This window comes from Girardinichthys multiradiatus, chromosome 10 (assembly GCF_021462225.1).
Source record: "Girardinichthys multiradiatus isolate DD_20200921_A chromosome 10, DD_fGirMul_XY1, whole genome shotgun sequence".
NCBI lineage: Eukaryota > Metazoa > Chordata > Actinopteri > Cyprinodontiformes > Goodeidae > Girardinichthys > Girardinichthys multiradiatus.
The window spans coordinates 22842518-22863065 of NC_061803.1; the positions used below are offsets into that span (position 1 = coordinate 22842518).

General features: G+C 40.8%; 1 protein-coding gene across 2 annotated transcripts; it reads right to left on the minus strand.

Moving 5' to 3' along the window:
* Window positions 1-1739: 1739 nt before the first annotated feature.
* tut1 (terminal uridylyl transferase 1, U6 snRNA-specific) lies at window positions 1740-20358 on the minus strand. Of its 2 annotated transcripts, none has more exons than XM_047377888.1 (10): window positions 20148-20358; window positions 17668-17858; window positions 17361-17567; window positions 14124-14238; window positions 13885-14012; window positions 13535-13761; window positions 13305-13414; window positions 9670-9792; window positions 3984-4076; window positions 1740-3178 (listed from the first exon to the last, which is right to left on the minus strand). In XM_047377888.1, the coding sequence occupies exons 1-10, from the start codon at window positions 20230-20232 to the stop codon at window positions 2058-2060; spliced, it is 2400 nt and encodes a 799-aa protein (XP_047233844.1). In that variant the 5' UTR covers window positions 20233-20358; the 3' UTR covers window positions 1740-2057. The 2 variants fall into 2 exon arrangements, with proteins under 2 accessions (XP_047233844.1, XP_047233845.1); XM_047377889.1 differs by lacking the exon at window positions 20148-20358 and adding an exon at window positions 19239-20078.
* Window positions 20359-20548: the final 190 nt, after the last annotated feature.

Below are 20548 nucleotides of genomic sequence, written 5' to 3' on the forward strand. Positions count from 1 at the left end.
TTCCTCCTTTTAGATAATTTTTTAATCTATTCAATTTTGGCCGTGGGCGAGACACTGTTTTAATAGGGTAATGGGTGGGTAGCAGTACAGAAGCTGCAGAGAGGAGTGTTAAACTACAACCCTGCTTCCTGGTCTGAACCCTGGGTTGTCAGAGTTTTAGAGAATTAATAAATTCGGCCAGATTCCTAGAAAGAGCTGCTCCATCCAAAGTGGGATGGATGCCGTCTCGCAGATTATCTATGTAGCCCACATTGTTTTTTGGATAAAGGATTTTGTATTCCTTTCTACTATTATTATTATTCTACTTATAATAGTTGTGTTGGGAACAAACCTCCAGAATGATGGCTGGATTCTATGTAATTTAAAAATGTTTTATGTGACGTCCAGAATGGTTTTACAGATTTAAAGTACTTAACATAGTCTTCCTAATAGAAATATGGGAGACATATGCACGTCATTACAATGATCAGCATTGAGCTATAATTGAGGTGCAGCAGCTAGACATTTGATGGAGACATAGTAGAACTAAACGGTTTAGAGCCGACAAACATTTTCTTTTCAGTCAGGTTTCAGTCGCTTTTGTCATTTAAAACGTTTTTTTGGTGAAATTCACAAACATCCCTCATGATGTGTAGACAAAGTCTCTCCTAGCATTTTTCCACCGAAATGAACCGGTTGGTTCTTTGACTGTCATAGCACACACACACACACACACACACACACAAAAAAAGAAATCTGATCCAGTCAATATAACACCCCAATAAAATATTCTGATTTATAAATATATCCTCCATGAATAACTTGATTTTCGTTTATTTTCTTTTAACAGCAAAATAGCATCATCTGGTAATGTAAAAAGTGATTATTTGCGCACACGCGGTATCACGACTGCGCAACTACGAGCACAGGCTCAGGCGGACTGGCATTTTATCCATTCTGGAGAACTGCAGAAGGGCTGTTTAGTTCAGCAGCGTTTTTCCTGCCTTATTAATTACCCGAAAAGTTGCACTGAGCGCATCAAACAGGGTTACAATAGGGGAGACGGCTGATTTCAGAACAGCCGTGGAGGCAACCAGAGAGAGGGAGCCTGGTGGGTTTGTGTGCCCAGGAACAGGTGGAGGCACAGCGGCTTAACACAGACTGAAGTTAGCGTTAAACCTGAGAGCTGGCTCAGAATGGGCTAATTGTAAGCTTATTCACTTATTGACCCAGCAAGACATGAGGTGGAGGTTCACTAATGGGCATCATCAGGGTCATGAGGGACTTTGAACTGAGCTACAGGTGAAGTTAAATGGCCTGGCTGTGATAGAAACATGAACGTATAAGACATAATAAAGTATGCGGTTCCTAAACCATAAATCAGTTTTTGCTTTATTTACATGACAACCACAAACAGTTTAAAATATGTGGTACCTTTCAAATTTCTTTATCACCTCCATCATTATACCCATGCACTAACCTGCTAGATGGGTGTATTTTCCTTTAAAAGGTAAGATGTATGGTCTTAATCAAGACATGGGAGCTCTGTGCATCACTCAGCTTCAGCCTGTCCTGCTGCAATAAAACACGCTGCCTGCCTGAGTAATTACTCTCATACGTTTTAGTTATACCAGTAAAAATCAGAGCAAAGCTTTGTAGCAGGCCAGGAAGCAAGCTGAATTTAAAAGCAAACCTAATTTAGACAAAATGCTGTAACATCTGTTTTAAGATGAAGTTTGAGTGAATAAAACGCACAACTATTTCAGAATGAGAAAGGATTTTATTCATTTTCACACAATTTTCATGATTCATGAGAATCATTAGAAAGAAAAGCCAACAAAAAACAATGCCAAGTCTCAAGTTGAGAAGAGGCTTAATAAGGGCGTAATCAAATGATGCAAGAACAAACTCAACTCGGACAAAGATGCAGCATAAAAGAAAAACATTACAAACTTGACATTTATATAGTAATAATTGAGCAGTTACATATAAACTAACAGTAAAGCTCCTTCCCATTCACTCAAGAAAGTGTTTTTTTTTTTGCCATTATTGGAGAAAGATGTAAAGCATGTCTCACTTTAAGCATTGCCCGTTCCTTTTTCCAGCAGCGTCTCTACCATCTTGGGAACAAATGCCTCCAGGAAGTGAAAGAAGTCATGGAAAATTCCCGCCTCGTCACTGCTTGGCTCCAGCTTCAGCAGCACCCTTGTGTTTTGCGTTCCACTGACCATCTGGGGGCAAACTTTAAACTTCAGGGGCTCCTTCAGTTCTGGCTCTTTTTCAGTGATGTAAGCTGTGACTTGGGACTCTAGCTCCATGCAGCTGCCCTCAGGCCTGCAGTCTGCATCTTGCATTAGCTCCCGTCTGACTTTCCGCCTGCCAACCCACACCATGTGCTTTTGGACAACTATCCATGGAGGGAATTTAAGCTTCCCCCTTCTTGCCAGTCTTGGCTTTTTGCCATGAGGCGACACTGAGGAATCGCTGCCAGAGGACAGAGGCCTCTTGGCACCAACGGCGGCTACACACTGAGGGCTGCTTTCGCTTTGAGATTCAACACTCTGGGTGCTGTCGTTCAACGATGATGTTGTGGTCTCCATCTCTTCGACACCAACATCTGAATTCTCGCCAAGAACGCCAGCTGTGGAGGCATCAAGAAGACACTTGAGAACAGTTTTCAGAACAACCTCCACAGCAGAGCAAACCTTCTGGAACCACAGCAGCCTGAAACCATCTCCTGCCAAGTGCAGCTCTTCGCGGAGCACCTCTGCGAGTGATGCTGACTTGAAGGGGATGCTGATGACCAGCTGCTCTGGTTTGGCCTGTTGAACATCTCCAAGTGGGGTGAGCAAGCGAACCAGTCCCCAAGACTTCCCCTTGTTGCTCTTGCGTTGATAGCGCAGGCTGCGGCAGTACTTCTCGGCCTCCTGGCACTCCTTCTGGAAGGTACGCAGTGAGCGCTCGTTCACATTTCCAGCCACATTGTGGGAAAGCTCAAAAGGGTCTAAGAGATTTAGGGGACCCAGTTTGGGATGGTGCGAATCAGACTTGGAGGATTGTCCTTCCTGCATTGTTTCATCATCTTTATCTTGGGAAAGGAAGTTAGTGATTGGAAGTGCATGACCCTCCCTGAGAGATATGACACTGCTAGCGAAATCAAACTGTGCATAGAAGGAAAAGAAGCCAGCAAGCAGAGAGCCTGGGTGGAGAAAACATAAAAACATTTAGTTGTCGCATTAAAAAGCTTAGTTTACAGTGCCTTGTTAAAATAGTCATTCTTTTTGATACAGTTTCGCAGTTTGTCATATTAGAACCACAAACTGTAGTGTATTTCTTGGAATTTTTGTGATAGTCCAACACAAAATATACATAATTGTGAAGTAAAACGGAAAGGATACACGTTTCTCAATTCTCAGAGCAAAAATCTGAAAAGCACGGCGTGCATTTGTTCACAGCCCCTTTGGTCAGGTAGTCTAGTAGGCTATGTCTCCAACAGCCTTATACATCTAGAGACGCAAATGTTTGCCCATACTGTGCCAAATGTCTCAGGCTTGTTCAAATTGGATGGAGAGAATCTCAAAATCAATTTTCATATCTTGCCAAAGATTCTCAAATGGGCTTTGACTAGGCCATTCTAACACAAAAACTGTGCTTTGGTTTATACCATTCCATTGTAGTTTTGGCTGTATATCTAGGATGGTTAACCTTCTGGAAGGGTTAGGTGTTTTTCCTGGATTGCCCTGTATTTAGCTCCATCCATCTTCCCACCAGCTTTGACCAGTTTCCCTGTCCCTCCTTAGGAAAAGCATCCCCACAGCATGATGCTGCCACCATATGTCACAGTGGGGTCACATAAATCACATAAAATCCTAGCAAAACGTATTGTAATTTGTGGTCTTGGTGGGAAACAATGAAAAATGGTAAATATGTATGCAAGCAAATGAATAATTTTTGGTTTCATGGAGAAAACCTCTTAGTGCACTTTTGTTTTAACAAGGACTTACAGATGTCCTGTGTGTTCTTGCTGGGTTGCACAGCAATGGGCTGACTGGGGAAAGTGCAGTTCCAGCCCTCAATCACACACTCCTCCTCCTCACCTGCAAGAAATTAGAAGTTCCAAAGAAACAAAAGTGTTTATGATGTAAAACAAAACCCCTTTCAAACTTTCTTAAATTATATCTGACCACTGGCAACTTCAACACGAAGGTGGAAAAAAAAACCTAATAACAGTTTAGAGAAGGTGTGCTTACACATGGTTTTATAAGTCTGGATTTTTTTTTTTTTTTGCCGTACGTCATTTTGGGCTTTTGGACAAAGAATAGATCCTGCGCAACTTTTTATAAATGAGACCCCAGCTCTCTTTATTTAAGGCAGTGAGAAGCATGTAGCAAAGTTAGAGGTTACATAGAATCCACTCTAAGTGTGATGCTTTATATCGACATACAAAGTCATAAAAATTCATGTCTAATCTCCGCTGGCAGTTGGAGAATGTCATATCATAAGTAATATGATAACAATGCAAGAATCCACAGGGTTTAAGCAGGAGCAATAAGTAAACAGTGACACAAACCACGAGTTATCTGTGATACAGGAACAACAAGGATTACTGCTGCTGAGGGAAAGGAAGGAAGGGAAAAAGAACACAGTGGGCCTGGGGCCGTATGTATGGAGTGTACTTACGCACCTTTTGCACCGCAAAGTTTTACACACAACTCAGCACGTACAAAAAATGTATGTTGTGTGAAAGTGTGGGGTAATTCACGCTACTTTTTGAGCTACCGTGGATGTGTGCAGCAGCCACAAACATTTTCAATCAACAATAAACTACAGTGAAGTAAACCTCCCCTAAATGCACTGCAATATGACTACATTCCGTTTTATTTAATTCCAGGAGCTTCAAACCTGATGATTTTTCATGAGTTTGAGCTTTAATGGTTTAAACCCAAGCAATAAAACTGAATCGCATTTAGCCTCATACAATAATGTAATAAACCTCAAAAAATGATGGAAACAAACTCAGTCAGATGTAAACTGTAAAACCTTCTCTGTTTTTGTCGCCTGTTGATGTAAATAGGTGCTAAGGAGCATAAAATGCATGTGAATCATTTAAGGGACACTTTCATTACTGAAAAAGAAAACAGTGTTGGATCAACAGATTAATTCCTAACAAGTCTAAAGTGGACAAGCTGTAGACAATCACTCGTCCATAAATAGCTGCATAAAGTTGAGTGTTATTGTGGAACGATGGCAGCTTTGGCACAGCTGGAGAACATCACCAGTGGAAGAAGTTGGTGGGAGCGTTTTTATCAGAGACCGTACTGACCTACTGGTACATGATGATGCATGGCTTATCAGCTGGGTTAGATTGCCCAGGGTAATCATCTTGGAGCTCTGCATGGAGCTGGCCTCGTTGTACAGAGAGAAACCAGGAGGAACCATGCATCACTGGTGCCAGTTCAAGTTCTCACTACGCTGTGGTCCTTTACTGGAGCTGCTCAGAGGGAGCTGACTGACAGGTCGGGTATTTAAAAGTCATCCCTGAGCCGTGCCATGCCATCCTTATGGGATGGCCTCATCAGTATGTTGCTCAGATATATAAAGTTCCCCTAAACTGTGGCTCTCGTTTGCTGCGAGGAGCCTGAATGTAGTCAGAACTATGGACTGCACTCATACAGCTATAAGGGCCCCATCTGAATATGCTTTTGTGAATATAAAACATTCCCATTCAATATATGTGCAACCTATTTGTGATGCGCAAATGTGTCTCATTAATGCAATGGCATATGGTCCACAACCTATGAATCCTTTATATTACAATAATAACTCTACAAATAATTCCAATAGTTGTGTTGGGAACAAACCTATATCAGGCTGAGTGCGTGATGGCTGGATTCTGGGTCATTTTTGAAATAATTTCTTTTATGCAACGTCCTGAATAGTTTTAAAGATTTAAAGTACCTCACATGGTGGGTGTGGTTACAGTCTTCTTAAAAGAAATATAAGAGGCTTATTCATGTCCTTACACTGATGTGCTATACATTACAATGATAAACACTGAGCTACGATCGAGCTCAATGAGCAGCTGCACAGAGCGGTTTGGTTTTGATGCAGACATCGCAGAACTAAACAGGTACAAGCCGACAAACGTTTTATTTTCAATCAGGTTTGAGTCACTGATGTCATTCAAGACGTTGTTGGTGTTCTGTAATTCACTATAAAAATCCCTCATGGTGTTTGCAAGTTGCGCACTCTTATGTACATGAGGCTGCTGATCTTCGAAGATTCCAAATATGGAGTGTTAAATTGCTCGGGCAAAAAAAACATTGCACATGCAATAAGTGGTGTGTTGTGTTGTGCGCGATCTATAAAGATTGCTTGCGCAATGGATTGTTGGACCACTTGTTTGCTGAGTATTGGATTATCTGCCCGTTGTTGGACGTCACTGTGCCCCTCCAATGGCATCGGCCATTTTGTACCCAGGACAGCCCGCTCCTACATATCCCATCAAGCATTGCGACTGATATGACTGGGCGTCCCCAGTCTGACGTCACAGGATGCTATATAGGAGGCGCTCATGTTTGAAAAACTGCCTTCCGCTGGAAACACATCCAGGGATCGAAGCGCGTCACTTTAAGAGAAGAACTCTGTCCAGAGTTTCATTCATTCTCTCTCGTTGGACAACGAACTATTCATAACTGAAGTTTTTGGACTAGGAAGGCCAGAGATTTCACTTTTGCCGATCGAAGACGTGAGTTAACACGTAACTGGAGACACGGAGTTTCGGAGAGACGAACCGCTACCGTGTTTCATTTTCAAGTCGACTTTGATGGTCAGATCATATTTTTCCTTTTTGTCAAGAAGACCAAAGGACAAAGACTGACCGTTCCCCTGAAGTTAATTGTGGACGCACATTAACTTAACCCCACGTTTCCTCGCTCGAATTCCCTCGCTCAGGAAGAAGACGACACAAGTAAAATCCATTTCTGTTTTTTATTTCTTTATTAGAAGGCCTGGGCAGGGTCAGAGGTTGTAGAAGCGATCAGAATCGCTGGTTAGGATCTCATGTGTTCTGAATAATATGTGCATGTAACCTTGCTTGTTGAAACTTTGATTTGTTATGTAATATTGGGATCCGCCGTGTTCCCCAGAGCTGTCTGTGTTTACTATCTGAACGCGGGTGCGTTGCAAAACTGGACTGTTAAAACGACCTCATGGTAAAATTCTCCATTTTACCTTTGTCTTCAATCTCACTGTGCTAGCTTGCCGCCAAAAGTTATCAATCCTTTGTTTCAGGAGTAAAGGGGGAAAGTTTTATGATCAGAAGATCATAAAAGACACTCTAAGCTGCGCTCCAACCCCCCACCAGTCATCACCACACCCCCCCTTTCATATCCTCTCCTTTCCTCTGTTGTGCCATAAACTGCTGGTTGACTCAATACATACCCACTACCGTTTGTTGATTTTGTTTATTTAGATGTGTTTACCCCTGTGTATGTAGAATTTTGCATGTTGAGTAGGTGAAAATTAATAAATATTCACATAGATAAAGAGAGAGCGTTTGGTGTTTCATTGTGTGCAAAAAGTGATGTGTCAGTCAAAATAAGGTTCAAGTTCCACACGTTTCGGCAGAAACGGTCGATTAAACAGTGACATCTCCGGCAATAGTTATTAACTATTACGGAGTATTCAACGGTTGTAATTGTCAGAGGCGTCGAGCCACAATTACAACACCAGAAACCTCTCTGGTCTCGATTCGTAAATGAGGATTTATGGTTAAGAAATTGATTTTGTCAGATTATGATTTGTAATTATAATTATTGATCAAGATTATTCAATCAATAATCATACTCCCAACAGGATAAAAGGTGCAAAACAGGTGCAGACAACCCCATTTAAATGAGGAAATTGCGTGTGCTACTGGCTGTTACCATGGAGATTGTAGGAGAGCAGAGCAGTCTTAAAAGAAAGATTAAGATCGAAGCCATTGAGTTGGAAGTAATAATGATAATAATAATAATAACAGATTGCATTTATAAGTATCTCAAAGTGCTACAAAACAGTAAAAACATTTTGAAACACGAAAATATTAAAAGCTACAGTTAAACCATTAAAAATCAACTATAAAACCTAGAAAAGCTGACAGCCACCGTCATACTTTGAAATACAGCTCTAAACAGACTTCATTGGCAACCCGTAACCCTTCCTGCCCCCCATCCCCCCAAATCTCTGAGAGCGCTTCAGCTTTCTTTCTGTGACAAGTGAATTGAATTGAAAAACAGCACCCACAACCTGTTTTCATATTTGATGAATCGCGTTGCAGGTTGTAAAGGACTACATTTGCATATCCTCCTCGGAAAATTGGGCATTCTGGTGATCAACATATTTTGCGTATTCATGAATATAAATACACTAAAACGTTTATGCCCACTGTTTGGCTCATTTTGCACACACGATTTGCACCTGGTTTGAATATCAACTTTGCCCACGCAAACCAGTTTGCACATGAAAAACTACAGATACAGTCAGCAGAAAAGTACCATACTGGTGAGGTCGCAGGTAACTTAAAGCTTTGTTTCTAATCTCACACCAATTTGTTGATGTTTCTTTATATTGTTTTCTATTTTCCAAAGTGCTTTCAGCACTTTGTAATGATGTAAATTAGAACAATTTGTGAAAGCTGGAACCAGTTTATAGTTTCTGTGTTGTCTTTTGCTGACACCCTGAGAGGAAACTTCTGCACGTGGAAGCATTCAGCTGACTAAATGCCAGCCTGAGGTTGCACACAAATGGGTTGAGTGGGTTCTATTTAATTCTTCAACCTGACTCATGAACTATTACATCTAATACACCAAAAAGGGCCTTCCAAAAGTATTCTCTTTTTCTACATTTTGTCACATTACAGTCTAAAATCAGGTTTTGTCGCAGGGTTAGGCTGTATTTAGCTCTACCCATCTTCCCAGGATTCTGGCCCAGCTACCGTGTCCCGGCTGAAGAAAAGCATCTCCACAACATGATGCTGCCACCACCATTTTACACACTTAGGATTGTGTGCTCAGGGACATATTAGTTTTTCACACCACAAAGCCCTTTGTTTGTGGGGTAAAAACTGTAGTCTCATCTGACCATATATTTACTGTGTTCCCTGCATGGCTTGTGGCAAACTGCAGAAGTAAACTTTTTGTCTTTCACCAATGGTTTCCTTCGTTGAACTTACAATTAATACCTGTCCTGTCAACAGATTCCTCCACCTGAGCTGTAGCACTCTGTAGCTCTTCCAGAGTTACCATAGGTCCCTTGACAGCTGCTCTGATTAATGCTCTCCTTGCACAACACTTAAAAACAATTGGCGCATGAATAATGTAACACACTTCTCTTAAATAAATAGAATTACTTTCACAGCAGCAAACAATTTACATGATTGTGCAGATGAGAGTCTGATCATGTTATTTTTATGAACCATGTGTTTTAATGTTTTAATTTTGCTCTATATTATCAATCTGCCAGGGATTGCTGAGGAAACTAAGTCTGTAGGATAGATTTGGCATATTTACAAGACAGACTAATGAGCTCATGTTAATTAATGTTACTTCTCTTGATCAAATAAAAAGAGCTTTAGCTTTCACCACCTGCACATGCAAACCTCTCATTATCAATAAGATAGAGCAGATGTACTTATTAGGCAGCACTTACAGGCCATGTCTTTGAGCTGGTTGACTGTGGGGAGGACAGGAGGCTCACAGTTTTGCAGGAAGAAGATGATTAGCAGCGTCAGAGCATAACTGTTGAGGACGGGGCCAGTACCACTGGGGTTACCTGCAGGTCACATGGTGTGGACATGAAGAAGCTGTAATCAGAAAATTACCATGCAGACCTTATATGAGAGGATTTTATTCTAGATATTTGCTATACATAAATACCATAATATTTCAATTTGGGTTATTTAATGGATTTTTTTTAAAGTTCTTTTTCCTGGGTAGAATGATTATACACAAATACAATTTCAATGAGTTTATTGTAGATTTTCTCATGGTTAAATTATAGAAAAAGCCTCAGATATATGTATACTGTACGCCACCTCTAACATTTGGATAAATATCTTTTAGCAATTTGCATGGAAACACATGGTTTTTGTAGCCATTTACCGAGCTTGTGGTTTAATTCTGGCTGGAAATTCGACCACTCTTCCTGAATTGACAGAGCTCATTCAAACTATGTACATGGGTTTTAAACATTCTCCATAAATTTTCATAGAGTAGAAGTCGAGGCAAATCCAGAATCTTGACCTGCCTTATCCTCTATAAAACCAGGTTTGAAGTGTGTTTGATCGTGGCAATGTTAGAACATTGAACTTTGACCTAGCTAATCAATCAGCTGTTGATTTGAGGTGAAACTGAAGAATGTGGAGATGATCTTGCTTTATTACTCCATCCACTATGTACAATGCACCACACAACAGCAAAACACACCCTCAGCACGACGCTACCACCATCATGCATCACAGTTGGTACATTAATCTTAGGGCTCACAATAACTCCTCCTTCTTGTTATTTTAGACATATAGCTAACTCTTTGGCCTTCACACCCCAGGACTAAAATACCTCCTGAGTGATCCAATAGTGTCTGGACAGAGCTAAACATGTTTGTAAATGACAGTAATGACCGTTTTCTCCAGATCTGGCCTGGGACACTTGGAACTGCATTAGTTTAGTAGTTTAACCACAATTCATCCTGGGATACATTCAAGGACCAAACGATCAGATGTGAGTACCCTTGAGTAGCGTTTCCTAGATGGTTCCTCTGAGTAAAGAAAAAAGCTGTCCTCCTCCAAAACATTCCCTCACAAGTCAGGATATTCTTTTTCAGTGTTTGTAAGGACGCTGTAGTGGTGGTTTAATTTTTCCTCTCAACAACATGGTTTATGTTTTTAGCATTGTTGGAGCTGACTGAAGAGGCTGCAGCCACTGCATTATAAAATGACTCACGCAAAGCACAATATCTCCCTATAAGAGAATATCCAGTCGTTTTTATGCAGCACACTGTGCGTGAATAAAAGTTCTTACTGCGATGCAGCTTTATGGGTAAAAATCTATGTGCATTGATGTCGAGCTTTATGTAGTCCCAGCCTACTTATTCACCTTTATCTCTATCATATCACTTCTGTTTAGCGACACAATTTAGCTCATATAAAAGTTAAAGCCAAAATAATTTTAAACCTTTACAAGTGAGATTGATCTCAGCTGTATACTTGAATAATGTAGATCTAGAGCTCTAATGTTGAAACTTGGAACTAAAAGGCGAGTCTCAACCAAGAAACAACTAGTTTAAATAAACTCTACCAGCCCTGCTAAGTTAGAGCGATCAAATATCGAGCCAGAATTATGCCAGAACCTTGTTGATGGCTACAGGAAGGGTGTGGTCAAGGTACTTGCTGCGGGACATGTACAGGGGTTGGACAATGAAACTGAAACACCTGTCATTTTAGTATGGGAGGTTTCATGGCTAAATTGGACCAGCCTGGTAGCCAGTCTTCATTGATTGCACATTGCACCAGTAAGAGCAGAGTGTGAAGGTTCAATTAGCAGGGTAAGAGCACAGTTTTGCTCAAAATATTGACATGTGCACACCATTATGGTGTACATACCAGAGTTCAAAAGAGGACAAATTGTTGGTGCACGTCTTGCTGGCGCATCTGTGACCAAGACAGCAAGTCTTTGTGATGTATCAAGAGCCACGGTATCCAGGGTAACATCAGCATACCACCAAGAAGGACGAACCACATCCAACAGGATTAACTGTGGATGCAAGAGGAAGCTGTCTGAAAGGGATGTTCGGGTGCTAACCCGGATTGTATCCAAAAAACATAAAACCACAGCTGCCCAAATCACGGCAGAATTAAATGTGCACCTCAACTCTACTGTTTCCACCAGAACTGTCCGTCTGGAGCTCCACAGGGTCAATATACACGGCCGGGCTGCTATAGCCAAACCTTTGGTCGCTCATGCCAATGCCAAACGTCGGTTTCAATGGTGCAAGGAGCGTAAATCTTGGGCTGTGGACAATGTGAAACATGTATTGTTCTCTGATGAGTCCACCTTTACTGTTTTCCCCACATCCAGAAGAGTTACGGTGTGGAGAAGCCCCAAAGAAGCGTACCACCCAGACTGTTGCATGCCCAGAGTGAAGCATGGGGGTGGATCAGTGATGGTTTGGGCTGCCATATCATGGCATTCCCTTGGCCCAATACTTGTGCTAGATGGGCGCGTCACTGCCAAGGACTACCGAACCATTCTTGAGGACCATGTGCATCCAATGGTTCAAACATTGTATCCTGAAGGTGGTGCCGTGTATCAGGATGACAATGCACTAATACACACAGCAAGACTGGTGAAAGTTTGGTTTGATGAACATGAAAGTGAAGTTGAACATCTCCCATGGCCTGCACAGTCACCAGATCTAAATATTATTGAGCCACTTTTGGGTGTTTTGGAGGAGCGAGTCAGGGAACGTTTTCCTCCACCAGTATCACGTAGTGACCTGGCCACTATCCTGCAAGAAGAATGGCTTAAAATCCCTCTGACCACTGTGCAGGACTTGTATATGTCATTCCCAAGACGAATTGACGCTGTATTGGCCGCAAAAGGAGGCCCTACACCATACTAATAAATTATTGTGGTCTAAAACCAGGTGTTTCAGTTTCATTGTCCAACCCCCTGTATGTATAATTCTGACCATGTTTGGATTGGAGAAAACAGCCCAATCAAACTGATACAAAGTGGAGTTCTAAAATCAGTTTTGATGTTGGAAAGCTTCATTGTGACACACAATAATTTCCTATAATTATTTGTTGTTTTGTAAATTCCCATCACTGATCAAAGCAATTGCTTTTAAATCCCCATTTTGGGTCAAAGCTGCACCTTTACATGTCCCCACGCTCTCCTAACTCTGTCTTGATGAAAGAGCCGCCCTGGGGATACAGTTCAAAGGGAACTGGCTCGAGACAGCACAGAGTGAAAGTAATTATTGTGCTCTTCAATGAAGAACACCTTTAATAAGATTTCATTTAGGATTACTCACTGTACAAAAAAAGAGCTGTAATTTTGATATATTTATCTTTACTAAAGCTTGAATAAAAAGATAAAATTATTTATAAGTTATATATAATTTATAATAAAGTGAAAGATCCATGAGTTAAGAGAAATCGTTTGGAGGAAGGTATTGTTCTACTGACACCTGCTGGCCATAACTAAAAAAACAACCTCAATGTATAGGTAACACATTAAATGTATAAACAAAAATTTAAATGTTCTGAAATGACTACATCCTACCAGCTAACTGCTTCTGCTTGGCCCAATATCGGATGGTGAACACCAGAGGCCTCAGCCTCCCCTCCACACCTGACAAAAGCTGGAGGAAGTGGGTGTTCCTTACACCAAGTCTAATCAGCAAACAGGAGAGAAGAAAGCTAAAAATACAGTCAATTCATTCTCTGTCGAAAAATGTACCCAATTTCCAAAGTGATAAAAAAAAATCTAAAAACACCTGATCCCTCACAGACCTGTTGTTAAGAGTGATGTCTCCTTGCAGGTTCAGCTCGCGGTGATGGTACTTGACGACAGGGAGGCGAGCAGCGCTGACCATGTGAACTTTGTGAACACTGGGGACGCAACGTTTAAGAATGGTTGCCACAAGTTCTAAAACCTCGGCCGAAGATGCTGTGGACAGATCGATGTCAGAAAGGATGGAGTCCTCAGATTGGCCTTCATCTGACATTCCTTCACCTGCCTGGAGGGAAGAGGAAGAGAAGAAATTTAGTACACAGAAAGCTTCATTTGACACTTTTTAGCAAGAAATCTGTAAATACAAGCGATTACTTTTAACTCATATTGAAATATCAAACTGTCAGACCTGCTCTGTGGAAGTCTTGGCCCGCGCTTGAAATGTCTTGGTGTTTTCTAGGTCCAGGAACAGGTCCAAATCACAGGAGTGAATGCCAAAAGTGTTGACAGATGAACCAAAGAGCAAAATCTGACTGTCTGTAACGCATAGAAATGTTGAAAAAAATTAATTATGAAAACTAATATTGCTACAGTCTCTTATGCTAATGTCATGTAGTGAAATGTCTGTGGTTTTCAAACAGAGATCACCTGGAAAGAATTCAACAAAGACCTCCTGGAGGAGTTGAACCACCAAGCTTCGGGCCTTCTTTTCATTTTCTCCCAGCTGAAATCGCTCAACTATGAACTTCATCTGGGAATCCACCTGAACCAAAGCAAAGGGTCATGCAACTATTAACAAGCTACATTAATAACAACCAATGAAACACTCTTATATTACATCCTATTTAAAAAACAGCCTGAGGAGTTCAAATAAAAACCAATGGAACTAGATGTGCAAATCATGCATAAACATTAGAAAACTGAAAGCATTCACACACCTTGACCTTTTCCACATGTATCTCATTACAGCACAAACTTCAATGTACTTTATTAGGAATTTATGTGACACACCAACATAAAGTAGCACATTAGAGATAAATTAAAGCAGGATTAGGCGATTGGTACACCTAAAAGCAATAAAGGTAGCCTTTAAAAGTCAATACAACAGCACATGCAGTTTAGCTCATTTAAGATTTTATGCTTGTACTAAAACATATTTCAGTCTTAAACAGTTCTTCAAGAGGGGTTGTATTGCTAGTTAAGAACGAGCAGTTTTTTGTTCGTTTGCTTGCAACCTACAATATAACATAATCTACAATGTTTAAGGGAAAATGGGTTTTATTTATGGCAGTGTTTGAAAATAGGTGTTATTATTTATTACTAATTTCTATTATAATTTCTTTCGGCTTGTACTGAAGCAATTGCCATCTTGTGAACTTAACTGTTTAAGTTTATCTTTGAGTTATTAATATTGTACAATACAGAAAAACTGGAACAATGATGAATCCCTGAGTTGATCTAAATCAAGATTAAAAGTCCATTTGTTTAGAGTTGCTTTTGATTGTTCTATTCAAATTATTAACTAAAACATCATTAGTTTCAGACTCTACTTCAACTTTTCATCATGTAAAACACTTTGAATGGTCTTGTTGCTAAAATGTGCTATACTTGCAAAAAGTTGTGAAAGCCAAAGAGTATAGTCAGCTCTATTTGTTTTATGGCAGATACGGTATAAGGCTACATGCTTTTATTTTTGAGAACTTCCTTGTGAGTGGAAGTATGGTCACGGAGACCAGCTTAATGGCAAAAATGGAAAAAGGACGAAAGTTTAACTTTAATAAATTGTCATTTAACCATCCGTTCTGGCCTTCTCTATATTGACTGGATGCTACATTAAGCGCTCACAGTAAGAGCTGAACGTGGTGAAAAACTAATACTGAGCATCAGCCTGAACACACCATCTTAACAGTAAAATGATATTGACGTGGGGCGCGGCGCTGGTGGTGTAGGGGTTAAGCGCGCGACCACATATACAGGTCCTTCTCAAAATATTAGCATATTGTGATGAAGTTCATTATTTTCCATAATGTAATGATGAAAATTTAACATTCATATATTTTAGATTCATTGCACACTAACTGAAATATTTCAGGTCTTTTATTGTCTTAATACGGATGATTTTGGCATACAGCTCATGAAAACCCAAAATTCCTATCTCACAAAATTAGCATATTTCATCCGACCAATAAAAGAAAAGTGTTTTTAATACAAAAAACGTCAACCTTCAAATAATCATGTACAGTTATGCACTCAATACTTGGTCGGGAATCCTTTTGCAGAAATGACTGCTTCAATGCGGCGTGGCATGGAGGCAATCAGCCTGTGGCACTGCTGAGGTCTTATGGAGGCCGAGGATGCTTCGATAGCGGCCTTTAGCTCATCCAGAGTGTTGGGTCTTGAGTCTCTCAACGTTCTCTTCACAATATCCCACAGATTCTCTATGGGGTTCAGGTCAGGAGAGTTGGCAGGCCAATTGAGCACAGTGATACCATGGTCAGTAAACCATTTACCAGTGGTTTTGGCAGGTTTTGGCAGGTGCCAGGTCGTGCTGAAAAATGAAATCTTCATCTCCATAAAGCTTTTCAGCAGATGGAAGCATGAAGTGCTCCAAAATCTCCTGATAGCTAGCTGCATTGACCCTGCCCTTGATAAAACACAGTGGACCAACACCAGCAGCTGACATGGCACCCCAGACCATCACTGACTGTGGGTACTTGACACTGGACTTCTGGCATTTTGGCATTTCCTTCTCCCCAGTCTTCCTCCAGACTCTGGCACCTTGATTTCCGAATGACATGCAGAATTTGCTTTCATCCGAAAAAAGTACTTTGGACCACTGAGCAACAGTCCAGTGCTGCTTCTCTGTAGCCCAGGTCAGGCGCTTCTGCCGCTGTTTCTGGTTCAAAAGTGGTTTGACCTGGGGAATGCGACACCTGTAGCCCATTTCCTGCACACGCCTGTGCACGGTGGCTCTGGATGTTTCTACTCCAGACTCAGTCCACTGCTTCCGCAGGTCCCCCAAGGTCTGGAATCGGCCCTTCTCCACAATCTTCCTCAGGGTCCGGTCACCTCTTCTCGTTGTGCAGCGTTTTCTGCCACACTTTTTCCTTCCCACAGACTTCCCACTGAGGTGCCTTGATACAGCACTCTGGGAACAGCCTATTCGTACAGACATTTCTTTCTGTGTCTTACCCTCTTGCTTGAGGGTGTCAATAGTGGCCTTCTGGACAGCAGTCAGGTCGGCAGTCTTACCCATGATTGGGGTTTTGAGTGATGAACCAGGCTGGGAGTTTTAAAGGCCTCAGGAATCTTTTGCAGGTGTTTAGAGTTAACTCGTTGATTCAGATGATTAGGTTCATAGCTCGTTTAGAGACCCTTTTAATGATATGCTAATTTTGTGAGATAGGAATTTTGGGTTTTCATGAGCTGTATGCCAAAATCATCCGTATTAAGATAATAAAAGACCTGAAATATTTCAGTTAATGTGCAATGAATCTAAAATATATGAATGTTAAATTTTCATCATTACATTATGGAAAATAATGAACTTTATCACAATATGCTAATATTTTGAGAAGGACCTGTAGAGGCTATGGTCCTCGAAGCGGCCGTCGCAGGTTCGAGTCCCGGACCTGGCGACCTTTGCCGAATGTCTCCCCCACTCTTTGACCCTCCTTCCTGTCTGCCTATTGTCAAAAATAAAGGCCTCTAGTGCTGAAAAAAGTCTTTAAAAAAAATTATAAAAATTATTAAAATGATATTGATGACATCATGCTGTGGGGATGCTTTTTCTCAGCAGGGACATAGAAGAAGTTGATGTGTTTATCCAATGTACGTGCTACAGCAAAAACGGCTGAATTTGTCTGGTATAAAGTGGAAGTTTACCGAAAGTAGCTGACACAGCTCAGGCTTGAGACGATCAAAAATTTGTTGGAGGTCTTGAGGAGCATTTTTCTTCTTGGGAATCAGTTTAAACTCCTTCTTTTCCCGTGGTTTAACCCGCAGCGTCAGACCTTTCAGCCGATGCATGACACAGGACAGAGCTGCCTGTATGCTCTCCGTCTCACTAAACTGCACGATGGCGTAAACACCCTGGGAGTACAGAGGAACATTTCAGCATTTATTTCAAAGTAATATAGGTGGACAGTGCGACCACTAATTGAAACTTTGTTAGTAACTGTAGCTGTCTGACCTTGTCTTTATCCACGATGACATCAGTGACGGCCCCAAACTGCTGAAAGTACTCAGTCAAATCAGTCTGAGAGATCTCTGGTTTGATGCCACTAACGAACACACTGTGCTCCTCATGGCTTTTTCTGGTGGACCGGACTGTGCTCAGAGTCTGATGCTTCCGCCCCTTCACATGCTGATCCACACTTGGTACTGTCAATCATTACCGACAATCAATGATTAGAAAGATGCAACAGCTTGGAGTAACAGATCATATCAGATACTCGCAAATTCATTCGGTGCTCAATAAACCATAAGACAACAGTTTAATCACACCTCGGAGTTTTTTGTCCAATTTTGTAGAAATGCATAAAATTTGTTATGTTAAAAAGTTAGTGGAACGTGAAATAAAGAAATAAAACAAGCAAGTATTTCTTATAGTGCTAGAGGTACTTTCCTGGGTGGGTGTACTACTGGATTAACTGCTGGATCAATATGAATGTGATGTTCACCAAGTACACACCCTAAACCTTCAAAAACATCTCGGTACTCTTTCAACATATATGTTTCTTCTTCAGTGTCCACTTTGTAGATCCTCTTTATCAGTCCCATCTGTGTACATTAATCTCTTCCCAAGATAGCAGGTAGGTTGGCTTCTATTATCTGAAACTCAAACTCATTTACTTTGTTTCTGTACTGACACTTCAGCTTTATCGGGACCGGTGGCACCATCTTCTAGTGAGAATATGTCAGTGACTTTACACCAGACTCCAGCAGCGGTGCATTATTTTTAATTTCCTTCCTCAGAGCTGCAACAGGCAGAAAATTGCAGTCTGCACTGGTATCAAGATTGAATGTGAGCTTTGGCCCATTCACTTTAACAACTTCTGTCCACTTTCTTTCCCCTTTTGGTGACATTCATTTGGCTTTAACTAGGACTCCAGCTAACATCTTATTTTCCATCTTTGCTAATTCATTGACACTTATCTCACTTTCTCTGAAGCCTTCATTTTGTTCCGTGGTTCGACACATACCACCAAAGGGATTTTTTCGTGAGCATACTACACACCTTTGAAAAATAGTCAGGACATTTACGGGGCTCATGCTTGTATCCGCATTTACTACAGTTACTTCTTTCACAGACACTGCCTTTCTTGGGTTTCTTACTTTGCCTAAATTTACTAAGATTATTTAGTGCCACATCTTTTTTAAATGACTCTGTGTAGCTTCATTGGCTCTGCAAATATCAACAGCTTTGCTCAATGTTAAGTCATGTTCTCTGAGCAGTCTAGATCTCACCTGATCATTTGTGACTCTAACCCTAACCCTAAACAATAAAATCTCTTATCAGCGAATCTGTAAGCTACCCCAAATTCAGTCTTTTGCCTTATTCTTCAGGTCTGTCACGTATGCATACATTGACTCCGTCTGTCTTCAGGCTCTTGTGAAGAACATATGTTATTTCTTGGCTCACGATGACTTATGAACTTTTCTGTTAGTACATCCAAATCATCTACATCATCAAAGTCCGTGGTATTAAATACCTTTAAAGCTTCATCTCCTGCCACATGTAAAAAGAGTTGCACATTTCACCTTTTCTGAATTTTCAGAGATCCCGCTTGCCAGGAGGAAGAGCTCAAACCTTTGTAACCATGAACACCAATTTTGCACCAGGTTTCCTTCCAAGCACAGGCTGTTCGGTGGCTTCAGATGCTCCATATTCTCTTTGACGCTTATTTCTTTACTGTGACACCATGTTGTGTACGTATCTCACCTGTTGGGAGGCGTTAGCATTGACAGACACGAGAGATTGCTGAATTTCCTTTACTCTCTGTTGTATATAACAGACAACTCAACACTGCCACCTACAGGCCAGGTGTACATAAACATCACACTGGATACACCTCTCAATGCTTTAGTTTTCCCAGTTGTTTGTGCACTTTTTTCTACCACATTTTTCAATTAATGTTTGGATACAACACGATTTGAACAGTCAGTTTCATTAGCAAATATGTTCTTGCCTTACCTTCCTTGTATAAACATTAACAAAATAGTTTATTGGTCTTGTTTAATATAAGATTTTCAGAACATTTTGTTTTAGTTTTTTAATTAGCTTTGAGCCATAATAATCAAAATTAACCAAAATAAACGCTTAAACTACATCACTACATTGGTAATAAACTTGTATAGTGAGTTTCACGTTTTAAACAGCATCACTTTACGTTTACATTTGCATGATATTCTAATCTACTGAAATCCACCACTTAGTAAACAATTTCACAAACCAAAATAATATTTCTGACCAGTTATTACTCAAAGCGTGGCTTCGACTTGCAGGCTTGTTTCCGCGGCATTATAGTTGTCCACTGGAAAGCCTGTCCTGACGCATACGTACGGTTTTTCAATAATAAAATGAAACACCATGTACACAGACCGTTGAAGACCTCCAAGCGGAACCTCTAAGCAAACAGGCGCGAGCCTCAGTTAGCTAACGTTACTCACAGTTTGGTAAGTTGACGTCACACAGTTTGCAGAAAAACCCTCTGTTCGTCGTCCGTATATCGCTATCTGAAGACATAGTCATCATTTTTAGCTAAAACGACGGAAAACCAAAATAATGCAGTCTCGGGTAGTTTAAGCGCAACTTTCCTGACTGCACCTCTCAAATCTCCCTCCAGCGTCAGGTTTTCGTTCAGTCCCTCCGCGAATTCTGTCCGGGTTGTACACGTTTCCTCACAAAGTTCCTATTACACAAAAATGTTTCCAGCTAGGTGGGTTGTAATTATTACAATCAGTTAATCCGCGCTTGTAGACAGGGTTCATAAACGGTCATTTTAAAGCGCCAGAGGTTTTATTAAGCCATCTGACATATTAAATTAGTACTGCATTAACTATCTCAATAA